The 15,713-nt window shown below is 44.5% G+C and overlaps 1 protein-coding gene across 7 annotated transcripts in view; it reads left to right on the top strand.

The window, feature by feature from the left end:
* Positions 1-15,713, top strand: part of ehbp1 (EH domain binding protein 1) — a 130,932-nt gene that overhangs the window by 89,269 nt on the left and 25,950 nt on the right. For 6 of the 7 annotated variants that reach the window (XM_079280449.1, XM_079280450.1, XM_079280447.1 and 3 more), the window contains 3 exons: positions 4,442-4,580; positions 5,438-5,538; positions 7,565-7,688. In XM_079280449.1, the coding sequence (XP_079136575.1) occupies positions 4,442-4,580; positions 5,438-5,538; positions 7,565-7,688 (364 nt within the window). The remainder of the gene's footprint in view (positions 1-4,441; positions 4,581-5,437; positions 5,539-7,564; positions 7,689-15,713) is intronic. The other variant, XM_079280446.1, reaches the window with a different exon arrangement.

Raw genomic sequence — 15,713 nt, 5'->3', positions numbered from 1 at the left:
GAAACGCAGTAGGCCTGCACATGTTTTCAGTGTCAACGCAGCTGTTTTATTATCTCTGAACAGTTTAAAGTCCGGCCCCACCGAGCGGACGTCCCTGAGCCGCCGAGTTAACCCCGGTTCAGACTATTTTAATGTTTCAGTTCATTGTGAAGCTGTGTGAAGGCGTTCTTATGTTTCAGTAATTCATGGGAAACACTGCTCCTTCTTGTTGCAAGTTTCCAGCAGCGTAGACGCAGAGTTAGACATCATGACCACAGACTATCTAAGAAGTGGACGTCGTCATCGTGACGTCACCCCTTAGTTTGTGGACTGATGTTTGGAAGCCTCGAGTTCTGCGATTTCGTCGTCGCCATGTTGTTATTTTGCAACCGACAAATGGAAGTTACCATATTTACTGAGTGATGTAGAGACGCCGTATACGTCTCTGGTAGAGACCTGTCAATCACTGTAGTCCCGCCCTAAAGCATCCCCTGCTTTATGGAGTATGTGGGTTGCGCCCATGAAAAATTTGCCAAATGTTCTCTGCCTGAACATGTGGAGGAACGTTATGTTCAGCGATGAGTCCAGATTCTGCCGAAGGAAGTTGGATCGTAGGGTCAAAGTGTGGAGAAGACGGGGTGAACGCTATGCTGATTGCTGCACCGACAGAGGAACACCTTCTGGTGGAGGCAGTGTGACGGTGTGGGGCGGCATCTCCATCACTGGAAAAACGAGGCTTGTCTTCATTGGAGGCAATCTCAATGCAGAGAGATATCGAGAGGAGATTCTGCAACCAGTGGCAATCCCATTTCTCCACAGTCTGGGACCGAACTCCATCCTCTAAGATGAAGACGCTCGCCCCCACAGAGCGGTTCATCAGAGACGACCTCCAGAATGTGGGAGGAGAGAGGATGGAATGGCCTGTCGGCAGTCCTGACCTCAACCCAAGTGAACACTTGTGGGACCAGCTGTTCGTGCCAGAGTGACCAACACAACCACGTTTGCTGACTTGCGACAAATCCTGCTTGAGGAGTGGAATGCCATCCCACAGCAGTGTGTGAGCAGGCTGGTGACCAGCATGAGGAGGAGGAGCCAGGCTGTTGCTGTGTATGGTTCTTCCACATGCTACTGAGGCTCCTGTTTAAATTAATCAATTGTAAAATTGCCAAAATGTCTTGTTTCTTCCTTGTTACTGATAGACTTCAATCATCCAATCCACCAAACAACACCGAACAAGAGTCAACAGCAGAATACGCTGTTTGGCAGAGAAGATTTGGCAAATGTTTCATGGGCGCAACCCACATACTCAGCTGTGCTGCTCATCCCACAAATGCATGTTCCTTACAAATGTGGCACCGTTTGAAAGGTAAATAAACAGGCTTTCCAACAGTATAACATTTATTGCCAAGAAGCATTGTTACAACAGAGAAATGATCTACCAAACACGAATTTCCAAACTTTTTGTTCGATGTTTATATATATATGCAGGTGTATGACTTCTTCTGTCCTTTAAATAAACTTGTCCCCGGAGGATTGGGCTTCCCAAAAGTCCTTCAGGCGGGTGGAACGACCTGCAGGAACATCACACACACACACACTCTCTCATTAGTGATTGTGTGTATGCGCAGCCTCGGTAGCGCACGATAAGGGCATGCGGCGCTCAGCAGACTGCGACGTTAGTCACGCAGCCCCCTGCATGCACATTCAGACTCACACACACCAAAAGCACCGAATCACCACCGCCACAGCGATGATAGCAGCGATAAGAGATACAGAGGGGAGGGGGGGGGGGACGCCCCAATATCTGCTTGTCCCAGAGTGTAAAAGGGAGACAGAGGTGTGTGTGTGTGTGTGTGTGTGTGTGTGTGTGTGTGTGTGTGTGTGTGTGTGTGTGTGTCTGTGTGTCCGTCCTAATCAGGCCCTCCAGGGATTTACTCTTCTGCTACATCAACAGTTCCCTGTCGATTTTTGCAGCGCTTTGCAGTTTTTCATCAGTCAACACACTAAAATGTGTAAAAGAAACGAATTGTTCTCCTGAAAATATGACAAGGACAGCAACATTAATCCAATATGTCCTTTGACATCCAATTATCAGTGTTTGTTACTCTTTTTTTTTTGTACTGTGAGTACTTAGTTGAGTTGGTGTCTGCAATGAGAATCAACTCCAGACCAACAGTGCTCATGTAGCTTCGTCAGCTCTGTGACTAAAGGGTTACTTTGGTGTTTTCCAACCTTTCTTACCATGTTGTTGTGTCTAATGTGGCCAAAAATAATTTAAATTGGTCCAGTGAGGAGGGAGAACGCTAAGGTGCAATGTAATCATATCGGTTATATTTTTAACTAAGCACCATTACTGTAACTCCACTAAAAGTGCTCAGATTGTTATTATAAGTTAGAATAGAATTAGAATGTGTGAGATTTCTTTCTTGCTCTCAGAGAGACAGAAACTCTGAGAGACATCTCATTGCGTGATATTTGCATATTCATGTTCTTTAGAAACGGCCTTTAACGTTATTCTGGCCCTGAACAACACCTGTTTGATTGTCACGTCATTGGAAGATGGAGAGATTTCAGGCAGTTGGTAAAAAAGCCCTCCGACTCTGAGAGAAAGCTTTAATGTGCCAACGTTTTTCTCCTCCTCTCTTTTCCTGCAATCAGTCATTTAAATCTTCGGCTCTGGTCTCCTGGTCGCTGCCCTCACATGCACACACTCGCACGCATCCCAGCTCTGGCTTTATGTTTTAAAATGTTTAATTGGGGCAATTTTATGTCTCCAGACCTTTTCATGAATAAATTTGCCTCGATTTTTGACTTGCCGTGATGTTTTAAAGCGGCTGGTGGAAAGCTGACGGACTAATAGACCAAACAAAGTGGGGGCAGACTAATTGCTGACATTGTTTCTGAAAGTCAATAATCTGAAGCTACTAACGGCTCCCGCCCACACCGTCTCTATTAGCTCTCCTCGCTCTGCCCGCCCGGCTCCACTATCTCCCTCCGTCTCAAGCGGTGGAACGTGTTTCCCTAATTGTCGACTTTATTACACATTTCGCCGTCTTATTAGCGTCGCCGCGGCGTCACTTTTTAGCCTGGAGTCGGTTTCTTTTCCACTCGGCTTGGCATATTTGGAGGCTCCCGGTAATAAAGCATTTCCACACGCCGTTTTGCTTTTTTTTGATAGTGGAAGAAGCGAGCGTGTAGCTTTTTAACACATGTTCACTTTGAAAACAATAGCGTTTTCTTTCCTTTTTTTTTGCATTTTGCATAATCTGAATATATTTTCTGGCTCGGGGTTTTGTTGAAAGTCAAGTTAATTGCCTGCTTTTTGTCTCTCATGAGTGAGGGAGAGAACGAGAGAGAGTATCTCATGGCCTGTCAGAGTGTGTGTGTGTGTGTGTGTGTGTGTGTGTGTGTGTGTGTGTGTGTGTGTGTGTGTGTGTGTGTGTGTGTGTGTGTGTGTGTGTGTGTGTGTGTGTGTGTGTGTGTGTGTGTGTGTGTGTGTGTGTGTGTGTGTGTGTGTGTGTGTGGTCCCAATAATCACAGAGCTGCTGTGAAATGCTGAACCGGCTGCCTAATAAGAGCCTGAGAGCAGCTCTAAGTGGCTGGTGGAGGCTGACAGAATAATAGATGAATCGTTGACATTGTTTTTTATAAATCAGGAGTAATTGGAAGTTTAACCAACTCCCTCCGTTTGTGTGTTGACTGTTAATCTTTCTACTGCAGCCGTCGTCTGGAGTGGATCTCTGTTTGTGCACTTCTTGTTCAACATTTTCCTCTCTTACTTTCATATTTATTTATGGCCCAGTTTATTTGACACTGAGCTACCTGTTTACCATAATTATCTCAAACCTCTTATTCATTCAAAAGTATTAGAGCAACACCAGAAATACTGTGGACTCAACTTCTATATGATTATAAGTAGCAAGTACAAGTATTCCTGCTTTTGATCATTTACTCCCTTTGAAATACAATTTGACTTTTGGTCCCATCAGTGTCTGATTCACTAAACAACCCTTTACCGAAAGAACATGTTTCAAATGTTCAGAGTTTCTGTTTGATGCGTTTCACTTACACTATAGTGAGAAGCATGAGCTTCTCTTTCACCCGTTTCTGTGTTTTCAGCTGAACTGCTGCTACGTTTCAAACTCAAATCAATTCATTCTTCATTTTTATCAAACATTCAACATTGAAGCTGCAATTGACGATCACACTGAACGACAGTAATCTGGAATGTGATTGTATTTGTTGCAGCTGTTGACTCTTAACGACTGCATTGAAAATAGGAATAGAAAGTATTGTTTATCAAACCAACGTGAACATTTTCTTTATAATGACTTTAGGATTCATGAAACACTGATGCAACCTAAATACTAAGAGCTCCTTATACTGTAAAGTACGTGTCGGGGGAGGAGCTCTGACATGTAGCCTCGACAGTAAGCGTCACATTTCCTCCGTGTCCCGACAGAACAACGCTCAGGATCTGCGAGCCGAGCGTCTGCGCAGAGCGACGGAGAGGCTGCGCAGCCCCGTGGTCTTCAACAAGGACTCTGCAGTCAGGAAAACTCAGCTGAAGTCCTTCAGCCAGTATGTGGAGAGCCGCCCAGGTGGGGGAACAATGCAACACGCACACTAATGCATACAGTGTTTACACAGGGAGGCGTGTTTGCACAGAGCAACACATCTAATGCACACCTGAGAGCAGGTAACCGGCACGTTGAGGGTCAGACGTTCACCAACTCTTCCTTTACTCTCGGTCAACAATTACACTCCAAGATATCAAGTGCCACTTACAAAAGAGTGAAAACTTCCTCCGTTCTTAAGGCAAGGCCAGTCTGTTCATGCAGCATATTTCAGAAATGAGGTAATTCAAAGCGTTTAAATAGAATAAGAAAATAAAACAATAACAGCTACGGTGCCGTGTCATCATTGTTTGATTTAATTAAAGGTGGCAGCAAACACAACGTCCTGAAGGAGAAGTGAGAGCTGCAGTTTTCTGGGAGTTTGTTCCAGATAAAGAAACACTGCTTCTTCATGTTTACTTTTTAAATCTGGGGACAAAAAGACGACCTGAGAGGTGTGGACGGTTCATGATGGAGCAGAAGATCAGAACCTTTGGACGCACAGGAAGCCGGTGTAAAGTCCTCAGAACTGGACCGATTCTCAGTGACTCGAGGAGCAGCGCTCTGAATCAGCTGTAGTCCATCTTTTTAAGGAGACCTGTGAAGACTTCGGTGCTGTAGTCGAGTCTACTCAAGATACATGTGGGGACATGTTTGTACTGGTGCTGGGCAAGTTAACGCGTTAACGCATTCATTAATTAACGCCGCCCATTATTGTATCGCGCGTTAACGCATTTTTTAAAATTTATTATACTTTTTTTTTTTAATTGAAAGACAAGAGACAATACATATATAAACTTAACTTGTGACTTGTCTTCACTTGGCTTCCTCCGTCCCACCAGAGGTGAAGAGGCAGAAGTCTGTCCCTGAGGACCTGAGGAGGGCCGAGGAGGACCGGGGTTCACCGACGGACCTCGACATCCGCCGACCCTTTGAGGAGGAGGTTCGTCGCTTTATGAAGCTTTTGTGTTGAAATAGATTTCATTATTTTATTACATTCTTGATTTCCTGTTCGTCAGCTGACTTCCTGTCTTGTCTTAAATGAATCCATCACTGAGCTCTTCTGCCCCCCTCCCCCTCCTCCTCCTCACACACACTCATCCTCACACACACTTTCTCTCTACTGTCCTCTTCTTCTCCACAGAGACACCCAACTATTGATCGAACCGATTTTAATTATAACAATGGTAGATATCAGCTGCCATTTACAGCTGTGTGTGTCTACGTGTCCTTCAAGTGTACACACACACACTTCTCAGCCTGTGTTTGAGCTTGTGTGTACATAGTGTGTCTATAAGAATGCTATTATTTGTGTGTGTGTGTGTGTGTGTGTGTGTGTGTGTGTGTGTGTGTGCCACTGGAGACCACGGGGTGAATCTCTCCTCACAAGCAGCCCTCCACCATGCACACACACACACACACACACTCCTCCCAGTGCCTGGGCCCCAGGGTTAATGGGTGTTCAACCTTTCCATTATCCCGATCAGCCAAGAATTACCTGCTGAATGATGTTTGCATTAATATAATATATATGGTAATTTCCCTGCTCTTAATTACGGCTGGGCCGAGCGCAGCAAGGGGAGTGGGCTGATCATGTGTAAAATTGATTTGCCAAGGAAAAATATGGTGATAGAGCGAGGAGGAGGGGGGGGGGTGCTGGGAATCAACACATGCACACTTCACACGTGCACAGAGCCACACACACTCACACACTGGAAAGAGTGCTGGCCTGGGTGGAATGAAAAAAAATAAATAAAAAATCAACTTTCTCTCTCCTGCTCACTAGTTCTTCTTCGCATTAAGAAAAATGAAGTGCATCAGCAATAAAATGGAGATATTGTTATTTTCTTTTTCCGGATGCATCCTCAGTAGTGAATTTGAATAAACATTCACTCAGGAGTTTCTCTGGAGAATAGCAAGCAGTCAGGAGACAGAGGTGAAGAGGGGTCAGAAATGGTGTGTGTGTGTGTGTGTGTGTGTGTGTGTGTGTGTGTGTGTGTGTGTGTGTGTGTGTGTGTGTGTGTGTGTGTGTGTGTGTGTGTGTGTGTGTGTGTGTGTGTGAGTGTGAGAGAGAGAAGTTTGAAGACTTATCTGAAATGGGTGAGGTTTATATGAATGGAGACCTTTAACCTGCGGCTGGGTTAACACTACACTGCAAAAATAAGTACTTGTTTTATGATTCATGTGACATTTTTGAAGCTGATGTCTCTTTAAAGTTCAAGCTTCGTGCAGCCGTCCATGCTGTTAGTATAAATCTAATGTTTACAAGTGTCAACAAGGCTTCATGATCTCAACATTCACAGGCTACAATAAGAATGACTTGACTTTAAGTTTCGTGCTTCTTTAGTCCATCTATCAAATCAATTCATTAAGTTATGTTGAATCTTTTAGAATTAGTTTGATCATCTGTTTCTCTGACGTTTCATCAGTTATTGATCCGTAATGTGGCCAATATTTATATAAGAATAAGTGTTGTGTTGATTGTTTGTGAATGAAGATTTACTTCAACACGTCTTCATTCACAGCGCTCTGATTAGGTATTCAAAGCTTTGCTGCTCATTGTTTTTTGGCCATAAAGTGTGTTTGAAGATGAGAAAGAGGAATTTAAAACCACCAAACGAAAGTAAAAGGCAGCAGCAGTTAATCATTAGCTGTTTGTTTTATCTCTTATTGTGAAAGTCTTTTTCTGGAGTAATTATCTTTTGTTTTTCTGTTTGGATGTTTCGTTAAAACACACTTTCACTCTTCCTCCTCCTCCTCTGCTACAACTTCTCTTCATTTCTTTTTTTTAAAGTCTTCTCCTTCTTTCTGTCACCGCTTTAACTTTTTGCTTCGTTCCTTCTTTCTCTATTCTGTCTCATCCCTCTGTCTCTGTTTAATACTGTATCGCACTACTCTTTTCTCTCATAACCTCTCTCCCTCTCTCTCCCCCCCTCTCTCTCCCCCCTCTCTCTCTCTCTGGTTGACAGAAGGCGTTCAAAGACACCAGCCAGTATGTGGTTGGGGAGCTGTCTGCGCTGGAGAGCGAGCAGAGGCACATCGACGCCCGAGCAGCTCGCGTGGAGAAGAGGCTGCGCTATCTCATGGACACAGGTACCCCAAGCCCAATTACACTGGAAAAACTGTTTTGGCAAATTGAGCGTACGCACGCACGTACACATGCATGTGGGAGTTTCTATGTGTGTGTGTGTTTATGTGTGCACGAGAGAGAGGGAGAGGGAATCTTTGAAGCCCTCCCTCCCCTTTCAGTTGAATGTTGCACGACGGAGCACTGGGTGGATATGAAAGGAGGGGAATGGGGAGGTGGAGAAGGGAGGGTATGGGGAGGGAGGGAGGGAGAGTAGGAGTGTGTCTCGGGGATGGGAGAAGAAGGGAGACCTCTCTGGGCCGGGGTGATAAGGGAGCCCTTCATGGGGGAAACGATAACTGGGTGCGATAGCGGCGCCCCAGCCGAAAGTCTCCGCTGCAGCCGTTTGCCAGCCGCGGCCCCAGCCAGCCGCCACACTATTGAACGCCGCGCTCAGCCACGCACGGCTACACACACACCCGTGCACCCTCCTTCCCTTAGTACATATCTGGCCTTCATTGATATGCTGTATAAGGAAAGACGGGGTGAGTTTATAGGGGGAAAAAAAGAAACACGAGGCAACACAACACGAGCACGGACACAGTTCACAAATCCACGACACACACAAATGCTTACACACAATCTGTTTTTTGGCGTTCGCAGCCAGATTCTGAAGGTTTTTTATTTAAGATTTGGCCGGGGGTAAAGCCTTGTTACGACATGAGACAGTGTGCCGAGCCAACAGAGGGGGCCTTGGCTCCGTTAAGAGTCCCCAACTGAAATTGGAGAATAGCTTCGCATTTGTGACACTAAACCGTCCCGTTCCTCGCCCGAGAAAGAAGAAGAAGAAGAAACATGGTTCCAGGAAGTGTAAAGTGTAGTGTAGCTACAGTATTCGCTGTAGTAATTTAGGAGCAGCGCTCATGCTTTTTGTATCAGTGCCCACCTCGGTGGATTTTAGCCCCCAAAAATGGGATTTGTGCTCATCTTCCTCATCCCATTTGGGGTGCTGATATCGAGACTTTCTCCCCCTTCCGTTTTGTTGTGTTCCTCCCTTTGTTTTGCCTCCCTCAGTGCCCTCTTCCCCCTGTCGGAGCGCACGCCATTGTGTCAATGTGAAGGGCTTCTTCTTCTCCCACTGATAAACCAGCTGCTAGGTTATTTACTTGCAAACACCTTCAGCCATAAGGATTTCTCTTTATTTATTTATTTATATATACATATATATATATATGTATATGTATGTGTATATATGTGTATGTATATGTATATGTATGTGTGTATATGTGTATGTATGTGTGTATATATGTGTATATATGAATATATATGTATATATATATGTATATGTATATATACGTATATATATATATGTATATGTATATATACGTATATATATATATAGGTATATGTATATATACCTATATATATATATATATGTATATGTATATATATGTGTATATGTATATATATATATATGTATATGTATATATGTATATATATATATATATATGTATATATGTATATATATACATATGTATACAAGTATATGTGTATATGTATATATATGTGTATATATATGTATATGTATAGATATATATATATATATATAGATGTATAGATATATATATATATACATATACATATATGTATATATAGATATATATACATATATGTATATATATGTGTGTGTGTGTATATATATATATATATATGAGTGATGTATATATATGTGTATATATGTATGTATATGTGTGTGTGTGTGTGTGTGTATATATTTATATATATATATATATATATGTATGTGTGTATATGTATGTATGTGTGTATATATATATATGTATGTATATATATATATATATATGAGTGATTTTGTATGATGTACTGTAAATCTCAAGTGGTCAGTACTGCACATAACAGTTAGCATGCAAGACATCATTATTTAAAGCTCATTACTAAATATATAACTTCAGACTGGTGCTGATTTCACGGCGAGAGAAAAAAGGTTTCCAGCTCGCTCACTTCCCTGAAAGTGCATTTCTGTTTCCATATCTCATTTTGCAGCACTTATCCCAGAGACTCAGCCAATAGGTTATGGATTGTGCCTGTAGGCAGAGGTCTGGAGGCATCAGAGCGAGACGCAGCGCTGACAGTTGGTAACTACAGTAACCTTTATCACCTCAGCAACCGAGGTCACCTTTCTGCAGGCTGTCACAGATGATAGATATATATTTTTTCTTCTTCTCTGGACCCAGAATGTCTGATTGAAGTTGTGGCTGATTGGCTGTAAGCAAAACATCCGGTATTGATCCATCACATCTGAGGAACATGGGGAGAAATTACCAGCAAGTTGATACTTCTTCCGCTGCAAGTCACACTTTAAAAGTCCAGCCGACGTCCAGGGCTCCTTTTATTTAATTCGTGCCTGGCTCAATGTAGGGACTTACGGAGTCACAGTGCAATTAAAGTCATTCCACACGGTTACTTTGTTCAAATCTTGATGAGCTCTTTCCTTTGACGCCAATAAAACACGACGAGGACATGAGTATGAACGTTGGTCGAAACATTTACTCTCCTGCTAACTAACTATTATGATATATGTGAAGTTCTTCGACTGCCTCCACTCGTCTCGTGTTTCTGCACAAAGTAAAGCGGACTGAATAAAGGCGTAAACACAGGTACAGCACAACGTCGTGCATTAAAACGACGTCACCTGTCACATAACCGGAGACGAGCGGCGTTTCTGATTGCGGGTCTTTCTTGAGAAAAGCTTTGACAGAAAATATCCCTTTTTGTTTTAAGTGAGCAGGAGTTCAGGTGTTGAAGAGACAGACCTGTCAATCACTGCAAGCCCCGCCCTAAAGCATACCCTGCTTTATGATCTCATATTCGTATGGACAGCAGATGAAAATTAGCCTCTCTGGCTAACTCTGGCTCACTTACAGTGCAACTGTTGATTAGTGTGCATTGTCCCTGAAAAATAAATAAATAAAATAAGAGCAGCTAAACGTTGTGGATGTGATTTTTAAAGATGAGACACTAAGAGCCGTTGTTTGACTAGAGGAGACGTTGCTTTTGTTTAAATATTTTGAATAAGATGATCTCGCTCTTTTATACTTTACTCGTTTTGCTTACAGAAGGCTTAAAAATGTGATTATTTCGTAGCTCCGTCAGACGCTAACGCTCCGTGTCGATCAGATCTAGCGAGCAGTTTGTTGCTGGACTTTGTCAGCATAGCGGTGAACATGATCACGTGTTCCAGACCTCTGTGAGGTGAGTCTGCGTGCGCTCAGTGAGCAGCGGTGCTGCAGGACCGATGGGCAGATGTGAGCAGACAGAACCGACTGACTGTTCATCTCTTCTCTGCTCCGCCAGCAGAAAGCCCGCGAAGACCCACCGTGCTCTGCTGCTCGCTGTGCTTTGATATCTCATGCTTCTGCTTCGTCATCCCCTCAGCCCGTCTAAAGTCATTCTGTATAAGCGTGTGTCATGTTTGCTACAAGTCATGAATAATCTGTGTTTTAAGGAATTAATCCTGTTATTTTCTATATTTGTTGTGCTTTCTATGTTTCTTAGTCTCTGTCTCAACGCTCTCTGCATCACTTTTCATTTTCCTTTTTATCCCCGTGAATCTCTCTTCTTTCTCCTCTCTCTCTCCCTCCTTTTCCTCACCCCCTCTCCTCTCCTCCTCTCCCCCCTACTCTCCCCTGGTTTGGGCACAATGCAGCTTTCCGCGGCATTTTTCTATTACGCCGCGGCCCTCCCCAGATGAATCCCAAGTAATTGGGGTGGTTAATTTATTTACTCAGAGGCAGTTCACAGCACATTAAATAATAGAGATAATTGAACAAGAATTGTCAAGTGTCTTCTGATATCAGACACATTACAGAAGGGAGTGTGCATAAAACTCCATTTCTATGCCCCCATTGTTTATGGTAATTAAGTACACAGATTTATTCCTTGGTTGCCTTCCAAGCTTATGGCAAGCACCATTGTTGTCTTCTATTAATATGTAATCAGTAAATAGTTTAATTTTGTAATCTGTGGTTGGAGAATTCACTTTCTAACAACTCTTAATTACTGCTGGGCTCTAATGAGTCTCGCCGTGCCGACGCAGCCAGCCAATCGGAGGCCAGGCGCGGGTCGGGGGGGGGGGGGGTTGAATTCCTACGGTGTCCCCCCCCCCCCCCCCACCCAGCTAATGAACTTGTTATTCTCGCACCACTGGGAGCACTGTCCTTCACACATGCAGCATGAGGAGACCGTTCACCTCCTGCAACAGAACACATATTAATGTGACTTCATTGATTTATAGGAGGAGAAGCTGTGTTTTCCATGAACACTAGAATATTATCACGTGTCTGTCTGTAAGATGTAGCACAAAACTTTTTAACAATCATGCAACCCTCATACTCTGTTGATGGCGTCTTCAATGTCTTTTATTACCATGCTAATTTAAGATACGTTCCATCGTTATTGTGTCTCTGCCGACGCATGTAGTGCTTCTGACCTCGGCATTGTTGCTTTTCTAAAGGTATTGTCACGCAGAAAGAAGGGGAAACATATCAAACGCTCCTCATTGAAAACACAGAAGAAGCATTGAAATGCGTTGCAGAAAATCCCCTTTTGAATACATCTCCACCGCCCCCTACCTGGCCCCTGCACCTATTTACACACACCTCCCCGTTTCAAATAGCTATATAACCTGCAACAATGGACGCAATTATCCAAATAATGGCACTTAGCCGCGCCGCAAAGCTGCCTCTCACCTACTGCGCATTTGATAAGAGATAAACAAGCAGAGAGAGAGAGGGGAGAGAATGAGTTTTAGCTCTCCCAGATTAACATATGTTTAAAAATTGCACTCGAAGCCGATAAGATTGACACGGGGGTTTTTATGGCGAGCGCTCCTTTAATCTGCCTTTGTGTCTGCCGAGTCGACGAGAGGAGAATGGCACAAGGAGGGATCCGGCAAGAGCTTAATGTACTTTACACATGCAGCCTATCCCCACTCAGTATCTGAGAGAGAGGACGGACTGTCAATGCCGTCACATCGCAGACGCCTCCACTGTGATTGTGCGGAGGATGGCAGGGTCGGCTTAACCTGTGGCTGCAAATCACAGCCGGCCCGCGGCCGCGTTTTCAGTCACCTAATTGTTTTTCGCTTTATTTGCCAATATGAGGGATTCAAAAAAGGTTTTAAGATCGCCGCTTTATTTGCCACCGTTGAAGATGTATTACTCTTATTTCTAAATGGGAATCTCCTCGTGATGGGTCTCGTTAGGATGTTATTGATACCAGAACCAGCTTATCGGTTCGGTTTCTTATCGACGCTCTTATCGGTTCTTTTTGATTATTTTGTGAGAGAAAATTAATCAACATTTCTTTATTATTCTTGTATTTAACAAATCTTCTTTCTTGAGCAGCAACACAAGAAGTTCTAAAATCTTTAAAACACATTCTCGGCGAATCAATGATCTCAGTGATGATCTCTCATTGATGATCTTCTGATCGAACTCTGACATCACTAACGTATGACATCACTACTGTTACCTGACGGCTGCTCCACAAACAGACTGATGTTCTGCTTGTTGGTCACATGTGATGAACTTACTTGTGAGGGTTTTATTGTGCTTGAGATGACCAGAGTTCTACAATGTTTCCTTCTCTTTGATCATGATGTGAGTCTCGTGCTGTACCGAGAGGAGACGGAGACATAAAGACACAGAGACACAAAGATAAAGAGACAGAGACAGACAGAGGACGTTTGAGACGAGGACATCTCACTCCAGAACTAAGAAAGTACCGACAGCAGAACTCCGGACCGCATCTATTCTCCGTGTTTAGAACCAGGTTTCTGGAGGCATCCCTAGAATCTACACACGACTGCTTCTTAATTCTTTTTTTAAAATCTGTATTCGAGGATGTTCACGTCCCCCTCTCTCTGTGTCGTCCTCACACTAGTAACGATGGCGTTCAGGCATTTATTCATTTCCTCGAAGTCAAGTCAGCCGCTCTCTCGCTCTCTCTCGCTCTCTCTCGCTCTCGCTCTCTCTCGCTCTCGCTCTCTCGCTCTCTCTCTCGCTCTCTCTCGCTCTCTCTCTCGCTCGCGCTCTCTCTCGCTCTCTCGCGCTCTCGCTCTCTCTCTCGCTCTCGTTCTCTCGCTCTCGTCCTATAATCCAGCGTTGTGACCGCAGCATCTCATAGTCTGACTAACGGTTTAAGCCGGTCTGCGTGAGCGGCACGGGGACGCACGCCTCACATCAAGCCTTCGTCTCGTCGCCGCAACGCAAACAGCGCGTGCAGCTTTAAGTGTATTATCAGAGGCGGTTCTTTTCACAAACGTACTGCCCGAACAAGCTTAACATTAATTACTGTAACTTTGGGCAGATTACATCCCGTGCACCGCCTTGTAAGCGCAGCCAGACTCATCTTGACCTCCCTGTACGAGAGCTTAAAGACACAAGAATGGCATTTTAGCAACTTGAATGGGATAACCAAGTCTAATCTTTCAGCTCTGACAGAAGGAAGAAGTGTTTGGACCATGATACCCTCCCTAGTTCACAGACTGATGGACGGAGAGAGGTTTGGGCTTCAATCAGCAGTCACTTTGTTTTACAGGTGACACTGAAAACGAATCAAGTAACTTCAATCACGGTTCTCCTCCTGAATCGTTCCATAAAGCTGGACTGTAATATCAACGCGGGCCACGCTGAAGGTTGTTGATCCATAATCACAGACCTCAACTCGTAAGCTGAGCTCATGGCGCCTCAGATAGACTCGGCCAGGAGACGCGTCTCCTCTTCCCCTCAAGCCTCTTGGTCGTTTTATTCTTGTGGTCTTCTTCGTCAGGGTTATGAAAAGAGCACTCACTTTCAGTCAAATGGGTTTTTTGTTCGGGACGCCGGTGGAATGTGTTTGTTGTCACCTTGAATTCACTTCAGGAGCGAACGCACCGCGGGAAGAAAATAAACTCTGGGATCACTCCTTTAAAAACCCATTGCCTCTTTTTCTTTTGCCTTTGAGGGGACAAAACAAAAGGATTTGAGCTTTTTGTTTTCTGTGTGTGTGTGTGTGTGTGTGTGTGTGTGTGTGTGTGTGTGTGTGTGTGTGTGTGTGTGTGTGTGTGTGTGTGTGTGTGTGTGTGTGTGTGTGTGTGTGTGTGTGTGTGTGTGTGTGTGTGTGTGTGTGTGTGTGTGTGTGTATCTGACCCAGTTGAACCTTGGAGTCACACACACTCACTCCCGTTCCCGGTCATGCCCTTAATCTCCTCGGCCATTTGAATGTTTGAGCAGCAAAACAATTTAATTAGTCAACTTGCATGGACTCTGCACAAGCGACCAATCTCCCCCCCCCCCCCTCCCAATCCAGCACAGTGACACCACCCTCACTCCCAGATGTGCACCACTTCTCTCTCTCTTTCTTTCCTTCTCCCCCCTTCTCGGTGTCAGCCTTTTCATAAATTCTTTAACAGTGGGGATGAAAGGGGGATTTTTAGGAAGATTAGGGAACGGGATCCACCAGGCATTGTCTGAGAATCTTCAGATACAACGAGCTGGGTGGAGGGAGGGAGGGGTGTAGCTGCTCGCCGACGTCCCAGAGACGTGCAACTTAAATTTGTAAACTACAACAGGAATTATCGGCTGCTCTCCCGCTTTATTTTTTTGCTTTATCTTTCTTCCTCCCTGATGATTTTGTCACTTACTTTATTTTATTTCCTCTAAATCAGTTAAAGTTGCTCCGACCGAACCGGTCTCTCCTCCCTCCCTCCTCCCTCCCTCCTCTCTCCCTCCCTCCTCTCTCCCTCCCTCCTCCCTCCCTCCCTCCTCCCTCCTCTCTCCCTCCCTCCTCCCTCCCTCCTCCCTCCCTTTAGCCTGCCAGCGATAGGGCCGATTAACGTTTTCAGCAGAGGGGTGAGTAAGTGGGGATCGAAGGGGGAGAATCGGGAGGTGGACAATGGCCGCTTATGATAATCTGCTCTTTATTGGAGCGTCCCGCCAATGCTTTCATCAGCCTCTCTGCCCGAGACCCCGTGCAACAAAACCGTGCAGCGA

The sequence above is a fragment of the Melanostigma gelatinosum genome (assembly GCF_949748355.1).
Source record: "Melanostigma gelatinosum genome assembly, chromosome: 12".
Taxonomy (NCBI): domain Eukaryota; kingdom Metazoa; phylum Chordata; class Actinopteri; order Perciformes; family Zoarcidae; genus Melanostigma; species Melanostigma gelatinosum.
Note: the sequence above shows the minus strand (reverse complement) of the source record. Positions and strands in the feature narration are given on the sequence as shown.